This window comes from Mytilus trossulus, chromosome 2 (assembly GCF_036588685.1).
Source record: "Mytilus trossulus isolate FHL-02 chromosome 2, PNRI_Mtr1.1.1.hap1, whole genome shotgun sequence".
NCBI classification, from domain to species: Eukaryota; Metazoa; Mollusca; class Bivalvia; order Mytilida; family Mytilidae; genus Mytilus; species Mytilus trossulus.
This window is the reverse complement of record NC_086374.1, coordinates 23,195,088-23,215,365: the sequence shown is the minus strand read 5'-3', so window position 1 is coordinate 23,215,365 and position 20,278 is coordinate 23,195,088. Positions and strand designations below refer to the sequence as shown.

General features: G+C 31.1%; 1 protein-coding gene across 2 annotated transcripts in view; it reads right to left on the bottom strand.

The window, feature by feature from the left end:
* LOC134706774 (zinc finger protein 1-like) overlaps window positions 1-5,676 on the bottom strand; it is a 44,078-nt gene extending 38,402 nt beyond the window's left edge. For both annotated transcript variants that reach the window (XM_063566038.1, XM_063566039.1), the window contains exons 1-2: window positions 5,612-5,676; window positions 3,872-3,956 (exon numbers count right to left, since the gene is read on the bottom strand). In XM_063566038.1, coding sequence (XP_063422108.1) covers window positions 3,872-3,932 — 61 coding nt within the window. In that variant the 5' untranslated portion in view covers window positions 3,933-3,956; window positions 5,612-5,676. The remainder of the gene's footprint in view (window positions 1-3,871; window positions 3,957-5,611) is intronic.
* Between the last annotated feature and the right edge of the window lie 14,602 nt (window positions 5,677-20,278).

The following is a 20,278-nucleotide window of genomic DNA, read 5'->3' as shown; positions in this document are numbered from 1 at the left end:
ACAAACTTTTATCCTTTTTTATTGTATTTATATGAGACTTTTACATTACAAAGACATTATTATTATTTTAGAGACTGTAACTAAGACCCATAACTAAAAGATGGCTCAAAAACTAACGATGAAAATTATGGGGTTGGGACATCTGATGTGAGGCCTCTTTTTTATAAATATTCAGCTACTTCTTTGAATGTAGATCAAAAGGCAAAAAATAATTCTGCTATTGTTCATGAGAGGGTTAAGACAAATTTAAAACTGATTACTTCTGGTTCACCTTGCCTCACTTCAATCATTTATTGAAAATTTTCAAGTGGACATTTTATTCAAAATATCTCATCTGTTCAAAATGAAAAGAACAAATGTCAGTTACACAGGATCATAATGATACAACCAAAAGGTAGTTACAAACCATTGTTGGCAAAAATGCTAATTCATTTATGCTGAATATAATCAGTTGCTGTATTAAGTGGGAGGTTACAAGATCAAGCATTTATTTAAATGAGTATTAAAGAAATTTACATACAATGCGGCAATAATTTTCAGGTGAATTAAGCAGACAATACCCCTAAGATGTGGTATGATCAAAAGATTTACGGATTTACCTGAAGTTTAACTGGGCCTTCTGTTGAATTAATTGCTTCAGCATGTGAAAAATACCTTTTTTGCACCAACAAAGTTTGTAGAATTTTATATCATTTAGATACAATTAGTTATAGTACAATGCTTTTTATGTTTTTATAGAAATATCAAGTATTCAGTGATAGTCTGAATGTTAGGTACTTTTAATGAAATAACTTCAATAATTTTATATAATATCAAAGACAATATTTAAGCAAGACCTCCAATAATTATTTTTCTCCCCTAAACCTCTGAAATATCTATCAATATCAATTATGCTATCTGCCACCCAGCTGGATAACCTAAACTAAACTTAAAAACACATTCTCTCATAGCTGCAGGAATGATACCCAAATACCTGTGTTGGAGGATAACAACACTTACTTTGACTGGGCCAATTTTGCATGGAAGGAGGATTTGAGGCAGATTTGGGTGTCGTATTACTGTTAAATCATGGCTTTAAATAATTGTCTTTGTGGAAACAATGGTTCATAAAGAAATTTGTGTAGGAAAGATCCAATATGTGGTTAAGGTCATATAAGAACAAGCATGTAAAATTAACATAACTTAAGTTACTACCCAAGAACTGGACAAATCAATTTCTTGAGGTGATGGCACTATTTATTGATGACATCATGAGTATGAGTTAAACCTACACAGGCAAAATAGTCCTGTAAGAGTTCAAAGAATAATTTATTACTTGATCTAGACATAACATTATGTTAATTATTTTTGTTAAAAGTAATGAACAGAATTAACAGTTGATGTATGGCCTTTCACTAAAAAATATCTCAGCATAGAGTCATTTACCATTTATATAGATTCTGAGCCAAGTCAAGTTTACACCTCAATAAATTCCCCCATAATAAGCTTTCTTACTTTAAGAGTTTTTTTATATACCTAATTTTTGAAAATCTCAAAACATAAAGTTGTTAATCAGAGACCGCTGCACTTTGAATTGTTACTAAAGATTTGTGCATCCTATCTAGGAAAGATCATTTTTTTGAAGCCTGTAATGCTGTATTATTTTAAAATTTATAATACAAATCAAGATTTTGCTGCTAAATTTGAAAATTGCTATGACCCAAAAACAACATATTTTGAAGTTAAATAACAAAGTCCTTCCAAGTTTGAGGTAAAAATTTAAAAACTTAAGAGATGTATCAATAATTAAAATAGACTAAGAAAAGAAAGAAATTATAAATTGCAAGCATTGCTGACTGTTAGAACCCAGCGATTAATTGATTTTTATTGTACATTAAGTGTGTAGAATAAACAAATATTGATCTCTATAGAAATTTTCCTAATTCATCATGCCTTACATTAAAAGGAGAAACGTTATCTATAAATGTTTGCTAAAATTGACCAATAACTGCCAACTTTACATTATCTGACTGAAAATGATCAAGTTCTTCACAAAATTTATGTTCTATTTTGGATTAGAATTGAGATTTGATGATTACTTTTTCAGAACATTGGCTTTTTATTTTGATGTCATATCAATCATGCATTCCTATTTTTCAATTATTCACCATTCTGATTTAGACTTTAAAACTTTTCTGGTTTTACATACTTTCACATACATGAACGAATTAGGAATTTAAAAAAAACATTGGAACTACTGGTCTTCTAACAAATTATTGGAATTTATTATTATTGAAATAATAATAAATATATAGCTATTTCAAAATCAATGAGTTTCAATTGTGTTCAATGAATCATATTGCCAATGATCCAAATTATAATGTTACCAGAGATTTTCCAACTAAAACTAAATAGAGACTTTCAACACCTGGAAAAAAATGAAGTGACAAAATTACCTACAATTAAATACAAGTGAAATCACTTGGATCACCATGTAAACTGGCATTATTTCAGAGACAGATGTCCAATAATTAGTTATATAAAGAGATGATCTATATATGACACTGATTTTTAAGAATTTTGAATTATGTTTATATTAAAATAATTGATATAATGTCTTCTTTATAAAAAAAAAATAGATGTGAAACACCAATACTCATCATCAACAATCAGACTTATATCTTTCTGTCCCAAGAAGCTGTTAATATTTATTCCTAACATTCTTTGTACTAAATAAATGGTAATAGTCATAAATTTCTGTATACTATTAAAACTCATCAAATTAATCAATTTTATCAAATTAATCAGTCAGAGAAATGTTTACCCCCAGTTGTTAAGGAAGGGGATATAGTTTTGTTGTGACACTAATTCCTTTTTTCCTTTGTGTGAAAATTATTCATGAAGCTCAGCATCTCATTATGTTAACAGTAAAACTCTCAAAAAGCCTTGCTCTTTTCCCCCTGTTGGTATCAAGGTGTACAGTCTCAAGACCAATTTAGAATATACCTATGGGATTTATCTCAATTTCTGAAATTTGAAACTTTTCTATGTGGCTGTAATCAGTTACATGTAAGATAATGTTGTGTCAAATGTTTTCTGTATGACCTAAATTATTTTTCTACCTTTAGACAATATACACCTTGAACATCCAGTTTCCTCTAATATTTAATACAACTAAATAAGTGGGCGTTAACAAAAATATTTTTATTACAACTTTTAGCACCCATGATATATATATACAAATAAATTTCTGTTTGTTCTTTTCATTTTGTTTCTAATTTAAAATAACTTAATTAACAAAAACAAAATAACAAACAAAAATAAACAAGTTGTTGTTATAATTGAATGATCTAAAAACAGTGAATTCATATTATTAAAATTCTAAATTAATAAAAATCCAATTTCACAAATTGTTCAGATGTTTATTTTTACCAATTCTTCCATATATGTATTTATTTTAGAAATAAAAATAATGACATTATATAATAACACAAGTAAAGACATTTCACATTTGGCTAAACAGCTGATAAGATCCGCCATCATGATTTAGTTTATCATATTATGATGTTGATGAAGTCGAACACTGACAAAATGTCGATTTATAGGGTCACCTATAAATCACACCTTTGCAATAAAATTTTATATTTAAGGTTTAAAAACATGATTTTCTCAATAAAGTTGTAAGAGAGTATTAATTTTTCATTCATTCTTTTTCTTTTTCGTAAAAAAAAATGTCTCAGCATCACTTTCAGTGTCAGGTACAGCAAGGTAGAGACACCTAAGAAATTATACACCGGGATACTAGTCTAATGTCTTACTTTCATATTATTGAAGAAAAGGCACCATGGAAGCCTTGATTAATAGATAAATATATACTTTTAAGTTGACTTACCATTTTTTCTCTTGGGGTTTGTCTGCTTTCGTCTTCCGCACCTGTGTATCACATCTGCCATGTTTTCATTTGAGCAACTTCTAACCTGGTAAATATTATTGCGCATGTACTGTTACAAAATCAAATGACAGTTTCCGGTCAGGTCTACTTAATTTGTCTTTTTTAATAATTAGTAAAATAAATTAAAGAATCTTCAACAATACATTTAATGATGACAATCAACGTTATGTGAATATTTGATGGCCAAGCAAAATGCAATGCCGGTGAAAACATTCTGAGGTGTCCCCTGCACAGGTACCCCGTGGTATGACACCTATATGCAGGTTTTTTACAGGAAGAAATAAAAGTATTTAAGAATAATTAAATAATATAGCTACCCTGATGAAAGCAAAAAAACTTTTTATAATCATTCAATATCTTCTGAAGTTCAATTTTGCCTAGTTAAAAGATCTTACAAATCAGCTATAAACTGCAGGTAATTTGAGGGTAAATTTCTGACCAAAAAAAATCACACACACTATGTAAAAGCACTTTACATTTTATATATCTACGAACATGTAAAATATCCTTATTTTTTCCCCCATTTTTCAAACTCAGCAATGAAATTTGTGCTTAAACCAGCACACCTGAACAGGCCTGCCGATAAAGGTAAAGCAAAGGTGTGTTTAATAATCTGAGTTTGAAATGCGGCTTTTTGCTAGAACCCTGGTTTTGCTGATTTTCACAAACTATTCAAAATAAGTTTTGCTTTTAAAGAACACCGATATTAATCTTAGGTCATCATTTGCGACTATCACCTGGCGGAATATCTACGTATTAATTTACGAGTTTCGAGAATTTAATTTTCTTAGAAATTAACAGGGAAACGGGGAAAATGAGAAAACAATATTTGTGAATGATTGTTTAAATAATATAGTCAAGTTTAATTTATAATATAATTACAACCTGAAAGGTACCTCTTCTAAACTTGAGTCACATCCTCATCAACAAAGTTTCGGCCATGTTGTTTTTCACTAGGGCGTAAGAAATTTGATATTTCTCCGATGGATTAAGCTGAGTGATGCTTTCTAAACAAACATTGCTTTATACTTTAATATCAACCTTGTTTAACAGACATTTGTATTTGAAACAAAGAAATAAAATATTTATTATAAATGGGATGTTATAGCTGCACAGTGCCACTGCTAATATGCGATATTTATTTATGGACAAACAGAAGCCGGCATGTTTAATATAAATTAAAATGATGTGAGGGATGTCAAACTATGAATAAAGGAAGTAAAACTGATACTCTCTTCCACGTTGTTAAATTTTAATGTAAAAAAAGATATTTTTCACGTTTATTAAAATTAATATATTTTACAAAGATCATTAAAAAACCCCAGGACATTTGACCTATGATTCACCTTTCATATAAATCTTTTTTTTTTTTTTACATGGAAATGAGGCAAAAATGTTTTTTGGGGGATGCAATGTTTATATTTATATATTTTTATGTCCCTTTCGTTTAATTTATTTGGTATTCTTATTCTGATAGTTTGTAATATTATAAATTATTTTCAGACTTGTCTACATAAATAGCTACTGAACCGTTTAATTTCAATAAAACTTATATTAATATAAATTATGATGTTTGATATTTATTTAATTCATGATTCCAGAAATATAAATATGATAAAACAAATAATTATTTTTTTAAAGAATACAAGTTAACATAATTTTACGTGCAAACATACTTACAATGATAATAAGTGATTCTGGTCAAACTTGCTGATGATAGTTTTGATACGTGATTGAAGATCAATCAAAGATTAATTAATGTTTACAAATCTGATGATCGTCAATAAATGCTACCTGAAAATCAATCGATTATCCAATCAAATGTCCCTCTCACCTGTCAATCATCATCACACCTGGCGTGATCACCTATTGCGGTCGCGTGGCGGCAACCGTTAGAAAGCTGTAATTGATAATATTTTTATTGCTCTGTTTACCTGTTCCTGTAATTAAATAATTAACATAGCAATAGTTCAAAGAAAAGGTGTGAAGCTGTGAATTAAAAAACGGTGCAACTCTAAATCTCACAGTAGCTAACTATACAGGTTTTATGACTGTCCGAAATTAGAAAATTTCAAATATACAACATCTAGCATGAAGCAAGAAAACTATGACCATTTAGGGAAAATTAAGATGGGGGGCCTTTTAAGATTGGGGGTTTGTTAAAGTTTTAGATTTCATTTAAATTGCGAAAAAAATATATGTTTAATCAAACATAAAATACGTTAATATTCTAAAATTAAAAAAAAAAAATTCAACAAAATCCCAGTTAGCTCAATTTCGACTAATTTTTCTTCTTCTCTAAAATCGTAAATTGATACATATAAAGATTTCGAACAACACAATTGAAATATATCGCTTTTTGATTTTTTTTTATTATTGATTTTAGATCTATGTACTTAAATATAGGAAGATGTGGTGTGAGTGCCAATGTTTATATTAGATTTTTTCGGACCTTTAGTTTATCTAAAATTTGATTACGATGTACGTTCAAAACGCACATCAAAGGTTTATATGCAAAAAATTCTTTCTTTTGAAAGAAATTTGGTTTATTTTTGTTGATATAATTAAATCACAGAGCAATTTTGATACTTTAACCCATTTTATAAATGTATTCAGTGAGTTTTTCTTTTGTTGCTTTCATTGCAAATTCAGTAAACTATTGAAGAATGTAGGATAGAAAGTCACAGGACAAAAAGTCCAATTCATATTTTTCTGATTATTTTCTTGGAATAAAAAATGCTTATTTCTACAAAAATATTTTTGTATTTTTCTTGAACTATTGTAAATAAACCAACTTTGTAAACAAAATTTATAAAAAAAAAATATCAAAGATGATCAAATAATTGTCAAAGTGGTTTAGCACTTAAATGGCTTCATGGTGCCAAGAAATCTTTCTTTTGCATGATTGAAATTAAAATGACACATTTCCTTAATTTTGATATGAGTATATGTATTAAAAAGTAAATATTTCAAGATATTTCTTTTATATATCCAAACAATTGTAAACGGTTTATTTATGACTCTTTGTCCTACCAAATTTGTGGCTTTATGTCCTGTGACTTTTTGTCCTACCAAATTTGTGACTTAATGTCCTGTGACTTATTTTCCTGTGACCTTTTGTCCTGTGACTTTCTGTCCTATAAGGGACCCCCCCCCCCCCCCAAACAAAGCAGAAATTGACAAGACAAAAAGTTTAGATTAATTTTGTTCAAAAAATATATCTATTAACACGAGGTCACTTGCATAACATGTTTTCTTAAAATTATGTGGTCATTCTTTTTTTCTTCAACTTGTTTAAAGTACACAATTAAGAAAAAAAGCATAAACCTATATAGAAATTGATTTAAAAAAATCTGAAAACTGAGCCTTTTTTGGCACTAATGTTTTTTTCCTGAATTGAAGCTTCAGATGAAATTGCATTTGATCTTGACCCTGAGAAAAGTGATCTGAGATAAAACAACGAGATAAAATAGGGATTGTCCATCATATATCCAATATGTAGTAGCTGATCATTTAGCATTTGGAAACACCTTTTTTGCACACATTTGCTCTATTTTCAGTATCTGTGACCTTGATATTTGACCTTGTGACCTCAAGATAAAGAGGGATTTTTCTCTCATTATATCTGACTTCTTTCGGACATGATTGTAAACAGATATAAAGTATTTGAGATAGAATCAGAAAACGAAAATGACTTACTGATCAACTGACTTATTGACTGACGGACGAGCAGACGAAAGGCAAAACATATAAAACCACCGCTTCTTGGAAGCAAATTTGGGTTTTCTGGCTATACAAATAAATATTATAAGGGCCTTTCATAGTTTTAAGGGTTAAACATTTTCTTATAAACAAAAGCCATGATATCTGGGATAATTATACTAACAATAGTCCCAGACAATATGTAAAGCTCTTACTCATCCCATATCTCAAAAAGTTTTGAATCAATTGCTCGACCTCTTAAAGATCTGACATCAACCCAAAATTATCAAAAAACAACGATATGCCACAAAACAGCCACCGAAGATGTTCCCAAGAGGTGCAGGCATATGCTACGGGGTTAAACTAATTTTAAAACACTAAATGCCGAATGAATAACAATGAAAAACCAAAATGTGACTACTTGTAGTATTTTATCTTTGTATTGCACACCGTTCAGTTTCTTTTTTTTTTCCAATTTTTAATAAAACATATGAGTACGTATAGTTATTGGCTATTATGCAATGTTATGTTGATTTCGGGTGGGCGGTGGCTGTGATAAATTAACGGTTACATTCTAACAGTGTATGGTATCTTGAAAATTAACAAGATCATAAACTTAAAAAAAAAGGTGTGAAGGTGATAATAAATTGCATGGATTGAATCAAATTTTAACAGCTATGGGAAAGGATAAGACAATCGAAGTTTTCTCTTAAAAAAAAATCAAACAAGCGTCAGAATCATGACAGGGTTGTTCTAAATAGCGGTGCTTTTCATTTGCGCCAATTGGCATTTCATTTGCGCCAAAAAAATCTTTCATTTGCGCCACAAACCATATTTCATTTGCGCCAAAAACTAACTCTTTCATTTGCGCCAATATTACAGGTAAGTACAGGTAAATACAGGTAATAATAGTATAAAACATAAAAAACTTCAGATCTTTTAATAATGAAGAAACATATTCCTCAGAAATACAGGTATTAATAGTATAAAACATAATTTTTTTCAAAAAGTCTTTTAATAATGAAGAAACATATTCCTCAGAAATCAGTTATCATAAAATCATACAAGTTATGCTAAAATCATGAAAGAAATGTTAAAACCTGAATAAAACCTTGGTAAAATCATGAAAGTAATGTTAAAACCTGAATAAAACCTCGGTAAAATCATGAAAGTAATGTTAAAACCTTGATAAAAACAGAAAAGAAAGTACTAAACACTGGAGTACATTATTGAGACATTTGTTAGCACTACCAACACCTCAAATATTTTGTTTGTCTCAGATTTGACTATGTCCATCTTGACACCTCACACTGGACTGGTAATGTGAACACTATATATATAATTATAATCTTAGTAACTCTCAGTTTTGTATTAGAAATGAGTATGAATTCACACATATATCCAGGGGGAGTTATGTACAAACAAAAAACAAAATAAATCGTAAATAATATTTAACTTTTCCGTTATATTACCTGTCATACCTGTAAAATGGCGCAAATGAAGGTTGTTCTTTTTTGGCGCAAATGATATATAACCTTGTGGCGCAAATGATATATAACCTTGTGGCGCAAATGAAAGGTTTGATTTTTTAAAAATTGGCGCAAATGAATTTGCGCCCCTAAATAGATGTACAATAAACCATGGAAGTATTATATACGACACGGGACGTTTGCGCTTTTTCACAGGACATTTGCGCTTTTTTATTTGGAAACTTGCGCTTCAAATCATAGGACATTTGCGCTTTTTACATAAGACATTTGCGCTTTTGCAATATTTAGTTTATTTTTTTTACTTCAAAATAAGACTTCCAGGCAAAAAAAACTAGACACAAGTCACAATTCATTAGTTTACAGTCTATATAAAAGGGGGATCTTGAAATTTAAAAAAAAAAATCTTTCTAATGTAAAGATGATACTTTTATAGGCATAACGAGGAAAATAAAATGAATTAACAAGTCACTTACATAAACCTAAATTACAAAGTTATTTCATAAATAATATTTCAAGAACAAAAAAGTCCTGTCACTTTCTGTCCAACACTCTCGATTATCACGCATTTTGACTCAACTTTATTTATAACATTCTAAAAGTTTTTAAAGCATTTCAAAATTCCAAAGGGTCAAGGGAGCTATTCTCATCACTTGTCGTCCGTCGTCGTCCGATTCTCTCTTAAACTCCTAGGCCTTACTTTACCACACATATGGTCATCGACATCCCTAGTCATCATTGAGTATTTGAATTTGAAACCATGTCCATGGTCAAACCTACCAACCAACATGGCTGATTGGGCTAAAATAGAGGAATGTAGAACAAAAAGTCACAGGACAAAAATACACAATTCAATTTTGAGATTATTTTTGTTTTGATAAGAAAGAAAACACTTGTTAAAAAAATGTTTTTGTTTATAGCTGACTATGCGACCTGGGCTTTGCTCATTGTTGAAGGCCGTACGGTGACCTATAGTTGTTAATTTCTGTGTCATTTTGGTCTCTTATTGACAGTTGTCCTATTGGCAATCACACCACATCTTCTTTTTTTATATATAATGTAATAAAATGAAAATATTTCAAGACCTTCTTATGTAATCAAACAATTTAAAAAAAAAAATATTTGTGACTTTTTGTCCTGAGTGTGACTTTTTTTTGTACTGTCAAAGTTGTGACTTTCTGTCTGTTTACCAAATAGAACATCCACAATAATTTGAGAAAATCTGTCAACAGGGTCAAAAAACAACATTGTAGAGATCTCTTCTCACTGCTAATTTATATCAAACTGTTAGCTACTTTCTTATAGGAGTTAATGCCCTTAAATGACGATTTGTACCTTTTTAAAAATGCCTGTCAACGCTAAAATTACGATAGATGGATATAATCTTTATATACAGAAAATATGATCAATAAGATTATAGAAAGGGTTTTATAAATACGTCAACATGGCCGAAATTGTCAAACAACTTCTCTATAATGCTCTATAATGACGATGTTGACCATTTTTTAGTATTTGTGCCTATCATCTTAAAAACTATAATAGATAGAGAGACCCGTTTTGCTTTGTAAGGGTTCCGCGGAACCGAGTGTCTCGGAGTCGTGTACTCCATGCATGAAGCTGATAAATGATTTAGGAACTTTTACTGCTGTCAACTTGAAGAAAAACTTACGTCCATATATAAGTAAAATACGGAAAAAGTGAAGTATATTTTTATAAAATTAACTTTTAGACGGCCCCTTTTAGATACTATCTTTTGATCATAAACAAGTTTCTGTCCAATTGTGGTAGAAATCCAGGATAGTTTAAGAAAGTTATTAAACTGGACTTTAAAAACTTAAACCACATGCAGATATAATGTTATATTAACTGGCAGAAAAAAACTAAGTTCATTTGTAATAAACTAGAAAAAAAGGAATTTCTGTTCACAACATTTACTTCAAGATACAATTTTCTGATCATAAACTAGCTTTTGTCCAATTTTGGCAGAATTCCAGGATAGTTTAAGAAAGTTATTAATTAATTATTTTATAAACTTTAACCACAGAGTGAATATTTGTGGACGACCCCGAAGACGGAATGTAGGATTGCTTTGTCTCGCTCCGTTTTTTTGGACAAAAGTCGAAGGCTAGACAAAAAAAAAGACAAAATATCAGAACAATGAGGCAACATGGTCGTGATCGTCTGACGAATCATTATTTGACGCAGTTATTGCCTTTTTTAATTTCTTTAAAAAACACACATTACAAAGATAGAATAGATAAAAAAAAAACGATTAAAAGCATGAATAATCAACAAGACTAGATTTAGAAAAAATTGCCGAAATCGATTGTAGAATGATTACTTCTTTCTTCTTCCATCATGTGTCCTATTCTCAATGGTCCATGTAAAATAAGAATAAATTTCATTTAAAAAAAAAAATCGAAAAAGTACTAAATATATACTATGTCTTTCTTCATACATGTGATTGATATTTCTGATAACCGATAAAAAAAACCCATATAACTAAAATACAGTTAACTCTCGTTGCCTCGAACTCGGTTTAATCGAAAGTCGGATGAGAAGAAATGTACCTATGGTCCCGACATTTTCCTATATAGAATAAAATTCAGAATGGATAAGGGGAATATGCCAAAGAGACAACAACCCGACCATAGAGCAGACAACAGCAGAAGGTCACCAACAGGTCTTCAGTGTAACGAGAAATTTCTGCACCCGGAGGCGTCCTTCAGCTAGCCCTTTAACAAATATATACTATTATACTATAGTTCAGTGATAATGAACGCCATACTAAACTCCAAATTTTACACAAGAAACTAAAAGTTAAAATAAATACGCATTTTGTATGATATGATGCTTTGGATGCAATCCTGTAGGCTGTACCGAGTTTCAATTGATAGTGTCTGTTACAAAGTACTGACTCAGTATATACCAAGCTAATGCTGCAATCAACCAGCAGTTATACCGAAGGAGAAGGCATGGCTAGAAAATAAAAATAACACTTTATAAATACGGTACTGCCGAACCTTTTTGTATTTTTAAACAATGAGTTTATTCAGAGGAAAGATCAATATAAATGGATCGTATCTTAATTTACAATGTCATCGTACAGAAACTGAAAAAGGACGTAATATCTCGTTTGTCTTATTATTTCTACAGATCCAACAAAATTTCCAAACCAAATATGTATATCAATGGAAGAATTTATTATAAAATATGTTGACTAGATTGTGGTAATTTCAGTTATGTTCCGTTTTGAAAATTTCATTTGCTAACTAGAATTTCTCATTTAATAATTATATCTTCTTTAAGTTGGGCGCAGGACATTTGAGCGAAAAAAATAAAACTACTAGGGGACATTTGAGCGCCAACATTAGAGCCCATTTAAGCGCCAACATTAGAGTCCATTTAAGCGCCGGATTAATCCGCTAACCTGTATTTTCGATAGCTCATTACAAACAACAACATATATAAAGATACGAAGTATAGAGAAATGATTATGTTCACCGCAATCGAGAAAATATCAAGAGAAAGAGCAGTTCCTCATGCAATTCTATGAACAGTATTGATGTACAGGGGCTATATCTAGAGCCATTACGTACGTTCTCTATGTTATAAATTCCAGGCTAGAACAGACTTTTAACATTAGTGCTGTATTGTGATGGACATGTTTTATATTGTGCTGTCTTGAGTCTATTAAACATTTTTTAATTTATTATATATTATTTATTTACTGAAACGGGTTAAATTATTTCGCTGAAATGGGCTGTGACAATTTGAATTTTCGCTAAAGTGGGTTAAAATTCTGGCGCTCAAATGGGTTCCACTTTGGCGCTCAAACGTCATATTTTTTTTCGCTCAAATGTCCTATCAATGCGCCCAAATGCCAGCCGCCGTTTAAGTTATACATAGCACAAAAATGGTCATAATATTGAATAAATGGTCGCATCAATATCTTGCATTGAAGTTGAAACTGTTGCAATTTAAATTTCAATATGCATATTTAAATAGGGCATACTTATTGTGCAAACTTTAAATATCATTATATGCGCTATCATGCAAAGGAAATAATCGCCAGATCAATACAGCAGAAACTTTATACTAAAAAATAGAAACGGCAAATAACAATTCAATTACCGACTTTCAATAATGTGGAAAAAATGTTAGTTCTTGCTTTCGTAAAATGATTCTTATATTTTTTTACTGGTCCAGATGGAAACATTTGCTAGTAATATAATTTCTTGTAACTTAAGTACCGATAAAAAAAAGTCGATACATTCATTGGTTAATTGTAAGGTGCATGCGATAGCATCGAAGATCCGTCAGAGCAAAAAACCGCCACAACTGGCACTGTGTTTCAACAAACCTTAAATAACAATACAAAACTAAGGACCGTGAAAACGAACATGTGACAGTTTGTTACTTTTTACATTGAAAAATTACTCTTTTGTCTAATATTTTCATTAATGCTCCTTTATCAAGTTTGATTTCTATTTAATTAATTATTAATTGAATCAAATAATCAACCGTTGTGTTTATTGATTTGCAGAAAACGTTTACACCAAATGCTGTGTGATTTCGTTCGAACTATAAGAACACATATTGATTTATTGATTGATTGGTTGGCGTTTAACGCCACTTTCAAAGCATTATTGGCTATTTCGTGGTGTTCAGTGTTTATTGGTGAAGAAAGCCGGAGTCTTCGGAGAGAACTACCGACATTCGACAGGAAATCTGACAATCCTATAGTCAATTTAGATTAGGGTCGAACACACCTGTCACGTGCAGGGTTTGAAATCACAATGTTATTATTGACCGTCTAGTGGTACAGTGTAGTTTGTCTACTTAGATCACTCGGTAACCAAGACCCCTTCGAAAAACATTCACGCACAAATATATATTTATTCACGTAGTGTATATATATTACCTGTTTATCTTGCCACCAGCCACAAACAAGTTTTGGGTCAATTTGTACAGTGTTCACTGAATATTGTTTCATGGTATTCTGATTCCTCGCTGTTTATGATCTACAGTTAAGTTAGAAGTCCACTTTTGCAGTTTCCATTTGTGCGCGGATCCAGAGGGGGGTTCCGGGGGTTGGAACCCCCTTTATTTGGACGATCAATGCATTTGAATGGGGACATGTTATTGGAATCCCCCCTTTGTCCTGGGTTAGGACCCCCCTTTTAAAATGGCTGGATCCGCCCCTGCCATTTATGCAACTTCGAACACAGGTACCTTGTGAATAGATTCTACATTGTTTATGTTTTTAAATATCAATTGGAGAAATGTCTATCATCCCGTAAGTGCTGTTGGTAAACGCTTTTTTTCTGTGCCGTAAGATCGCACACATACAACTGTTTTCTTTCAATATACAGAATATTTAGAAGATCTTACCACATTTGGTCTTGATAACTTCAACAGAAACGGAAGGAGGGCAATGTCAAAAAAATGTTAGAAGAAAAATAGACTGAAAAGAAAAAAACCATTAGAAAAACAATAAGGTCTTTCCTCATGTATCAACCGATGTGTCTTTTGATTTACAGAAAAACGTTTTAACCAAATGATGTGAAATTTCGTTCGAGCTAAGAGTTTTTATTGATTGATTGAATGGTGTTAAACGCCAATCGTGACTGTCCGTTTTTTTGGCGAAGGAAGCCGAAGTGTTTGAAGAGAACTACCGACCTTCGACACTGTGGCATTACAAATTACAAGAAATATGCATACAAACACGTAATGTTTTTTTCATCTACCGAGATAATTGCATTGGGAGCTTGTAAACTGAAATTAAAAAATATTAATCTGCTACATAAAAATTGAGTAGAAAGACGTCACTGACTGTATTCATCTTGACACCAACTGGATGCTCTATGTTATGGAGGGTTAAATATGAATATGATTTAAACTTTTTTTCAAAATAAAAGAAAGAATGATGTTGTATACTAGCTCTGTGTGTGTTGTTTCTTAAAATGTAGAATTTCCTTACAAGAATTGTTTTAGTACTACTTTAAAAGTCCTTGGAAATGGTAACTAATATTTTCATTGCCATAATTATTGTATGACCATAACATAGAAAGTCTCAATCCAATAAAATTCCTTCACCATTTAGCAAAGCAAACAATGGCGTGCTTATATATATTTCTGTTGCTTCTGGGACAGAAAGTGTCCTCAGAAATAAAAACTCAGATTTTTGTCTTTAGATATTAACAACTGTCATTTTCTATTTAGCTTTTTATGCTGTGATTAAGGAACACTGAAGAGATACTATCAAGAGGTTTTAAGTTTCAATATCGAGTTTTAGAAATCAAAGAAAACACATAAATCTTTTTCATTGATTTTATTTCTAAACAAAGAAATGTCAACATTGAACGACAGTCATAAAATCTGTCTGTCTATCTTATAGATGCCACAGTTATCGTCATAGAATTGCCAGATTCCAGGGATGATTGTTACTTTCAATTCTTCAGTCTTTTTTTATACATTAAAGTTTATATTCGACAAAGATTAGACTGGCGATCGTAATTTTAAACCAACTAGTTTTGTTGAGCAGCTTGCGAATTTTTACCGCAGAAAGCTTAACATATATAGGGATAGTGACGAATCATTTCATGTATGCAATGAACAAGGTTAAGTTTGTTGCATATCACGGATAGTACAAGCAATAGGTTTACTATATAATTGGTGTATGGAAGGATTGTAAGGTGTACATGTACAACCTGAAAGGTGTCATTGACCTTGATCTCATTTTCATTGTTCAGTTTTATATTAAAGTTTTTTGTTTTTGTCTGTTTTTTCTTATACTTTATACAACAGGTCAATGTGTAAATGTCCAACTGGCAGGTTTCAGCTGACCTGATGAAACGGATATTTTACGTATTTAATGATATTGGCTTAGGAAAGCTCCAAGTGCTTGTACAGAACAGCTCCGAGCGATTGTACAGTAAGCTTGCAAGCGATTGTACAGTCAATTAAATATACGACACTGAGAGAATGAATATATTTTGGTTTCTACTGGGACATGCATGACTTTTAAACTCTCAGACAGGTAAGACTATAAACCAGAAAAGGTACATGTGAAAATTCTGGTAGTAACGATGGGTTTTTCTATGTTTATTTAACATTTTTGATCGCTGCTCCGTGACAGTTTTGATATATTTACTCGGAGCCTCACTATTCTATAAAGAAAACGTTTTGATGCATATGTCGTTTTTATTATTGTATTGGTTCATATTTACATATAGAATATTTTGATTACTACAACTAGCAGCAGAAACGTTCTGCAGTAACATTAGAGTTCATCAAAGTTTCCATCAAGCGACTTGTTATTTTTTCGAATGTCGGAGCCCCGCTTGACAGTCTCCCGAATGACCAAAATACTAGAAAACCATACAGTTCCGTTCTCATACTGTGTTAGTGCCAAGAAACAGATCTTGTAATTTTTGTTATACCTTACCTATTTTCAGAAGAATCGTAGCAGTTAACTTATACTTTTATTCATCGATACCAAATATAAGCAAGTCAGTATATTTGGAGAATGTTTTATGTTCTGTAGCATTTATAAAGTTCAGCATGACAAATACAAAGAATATAACGACACTTCTAGATCATAAAAAGTGCTCTTAACAAGTACGTTATTTATCAAGGGAGAAATGAAAATTAATGTTCATAAAAAATTGTATAAAGCCAAACGAAACTTAAAACTCTTGAGTCTTTCCTAATTAGCAACCTTCTGTGCAAGGTAGAATGTGTATTTTATGTTACAAAATGATAACATAACTGGTATTTGTTATAACAATTGAGATGAACACTTTACAGTTAACCTTTTCCATTTCATTGGATGGAGTTATTGTGTTTTTCGTATCGATGATATCTCACCTAACAAGGAGGAATTGTCATAAGGGTATCATACAACCTGTCGTATTCTGGGCCATCTGCTAGTGTGTTCTAGCGACTTTTACAAACGGTGAGACATGCATTGCTTTTCTATATATCGGTAGTTCCATAATTTGCTAATAAATTGCTAATGTGAAAACCTTATTCATCTTTACTTGCAAATTTATATCAGTCTTCTTTCGTTATGTCCAAAAAAAATGTAGGAAATGTCTGCAAAGATTGATTTTTTTTCATGTTAAAAAACTAAATTAAGTTACAAATTACATTATAGCAGTATGAAAGATGGATTCAGTACTGGAACGATGATAAAATTTGGTTGATCTTTTAAAAACAACAATTGAAAAAATAAAGAAAGAAAGAAGCAAATGATGCGGCGACAAAATCGGCGGAACAGAGTTGGTAGAAAGGTGAAATCAATCCTTTCCCACCCCATTATCTGTGTTAATGTTACAATCATACCATACTTTCAATTAAGCATTGTATACGCTTTAAATATTTTTATCGTTATTTTTAAGCGATTAGAAAATTTAGAAACGAATATCAAATTTGTGTTTATAAATTTCATGACAGATGTCATTGGACTTGCATAATTTTCTAAATTATCACCTTCTTTGATCCAGTGCTAATGAAATGCAGCGTCAAAAGTCAGTATTAAATAACCAAATGTCCAGGAGAAGTGGACAGATGACCGGGTTTGACTTTACTCTGGACATGTGTGTCCAGTAACTGACCATTGGTCTTGTCACCTGGAGTGACCCTGTATGCTACTTTTAACAACTCGTGTCTTACACCGTCGATTAAAACTTAGTAAACTTTAATTTCAATGATACTGGACAAAGACCGTCGTTTATAATGTATCATTATTGCCATGACCCGTATGTGAAGATATTATTTATCAATCATGCGGGATAATTCATTATAGTTAAATCTTTAACCTATGAACTTTCCATAGTTAAGTCAATAACGGGGAGTTAGCCACCCGTCAAATAAGCACACCTTTACTTTGTTGATCATAACACGTCTTCGCGCATGATGGCGTGTGCCAACACCGTTAAGACACGGCGTCCGGTTTGTTTATGTAATCAGATTAGCCGGAAAAGTAGCGGGTATTTAATATAAAGTAAATAATTGTTGAGATTAAATTCTAATTTACGGAAATGACTAGAACTACCCTCATCACTTGAGCGATCAGAAATTGTGCGCTGTGTCAGAAAAATGGTATAGATTGGATTTTAATATCGCATTTTAAGTTTTGATCGTGATTCCATCTTTCCTTATGTTCTTAGAGAATTTCCTGGTTGTTATAAAGTTATTAAAATTAATCCATAGAAGTTCTATTTTGTTTGATGAGAAAAGTATAATATACTTATAAAATTTCCAAAAACATAAGATCTTTTAAAGTCTCAATTTACAATCACGTTTTAATAATATTCTTTTTCAAAACCAATGTTTTTCGCGTAAAAGATATGAAAAATCAAGGGATGTAATTGAATTATTGCTACCGTTTGAAAAAGTGAATTTTCTTTCGAGGCATATACTGACTCGGAATATCTCGTAGGCCTTACATGCGCAAGTAGACCAATAATAAGCCATTTCCTCTATTTCGATAGATGACGGTGAAACATATGTAAAAAAAAAAGGCGCTAAGCATGTCGACCGAGTTTCATTTCACGTAAATTCGAGATAATCAGAGACAATAATTATTGCTATTGGAATACCTCCATGAAATTGTTAATATTACAGTTTTGGTCGAAAAAATCTTTGATCATTCAATGTATTCGAATTGGTAGAGACAAAACTTGCTATAAATTGATAGCGTAAAAGGGACAAACGTGAAGCGACAAAGGATAAGCTCACAATAAATTGAAAAAGGACAGGCGATATCACAATCTAGAAAAAAATCTGTTAAGGGCAATATCACTCATATGAAGAGCGACAGTCTACGAACAATATTTGACTTTTTAATAGATCTTGCCTTGCTGAATTGTTTTTTGATTTAAAGTGTTGATGTATAAGTATCTATTATAATCTAAATCATATAAGGCATAACGGTAAAAAATGTTTCTTTCGAAATATCATATAGTTTTCATAAAAATAGGAAAAAAAAAAAAAAAATGACGGTGAAATTTATCATTCATGGGTAATTACTCCTATAAGAATTTGTCAGTTTAATTTACCCCTATGTTCTATTTTTTAGCCATGTCGCAGTTGGTTGGAACGCGGGATCTACGGAAACATTTTTAAAACTAAATATTATAATGATGATTGTGGCCAAGTTTGGTTAAAAATTTATAAAAGATAACAAAAAGTTAAATTTTTTTAAAGACTATAAAGTGCAGTAGTAATAAAAGGATTAAATTGACCATTGTGGTCATGTTGACTTACTGTGAATTTATTTATTTTCGTGGGTACCAATTTTCGTGGATTGCAAAAAAAACTTTCATGTTCGGTGGATATTTCATTTCGTGGTTTTGCCATTGTCTGTATACAGCCTATAGAAAATTTGTCATTCACTCTGGTTCACCTGTTCACACGAAATCCACACACAAAAATTGGTATCCAACGAGTAATAATGATTCAACAGTGTTTGTAGATCTTACTTTGCTGTACATTATTGTTGTTTATACAGTTTATCTTTATATGGTATCAATATTGAAGATAATTACCAAAAATGTGTAAGGGTTCCGCGGAACCCTACTTTTGATGTTAGTCGCAGACTCAATTTTTTTTTCATCTATAGACACTATCTTTTGATTGTAAGATTAGAAGCTCCTGTCCAAGTTTCGTAAAAAAAATGCAGGATGGTTTATGAATCTAATCAATATCTTAAAAACGTTTACTGCATACTGTATGTAATGTAAGCTGGAAGAAACACTAAGTGCATTTATAAGTAATAAGGAAAACAGAAAATAAAATTTTACAAAATTTCCTTCTACAATATCAGGATTTTGATTATAATAAGCTTCTGTCCAAGTTTGTTCCAAATCCAGGATGGTTTAAATAACTTATCAAAAATTTAAAACTTAAACCACAGAGTGAATGTAACGTTAACTGGCAGAAAAACTAGGTCCATTCTCCATAAGATAAAGATAAACAGGATTTTTTTGACAAAATTTACTTCTGGATACTATCTTATGATCATAAACAAGCTTCTGTCCAAGTTTTTCAGAAATCCAGGATATCTTCAGAAAGTTATCAAAAATTTAAAAACCATATCCAGTAGGGTCATCGGACACTTTTTTTTTTAAACAAGATACACCGGTGATAA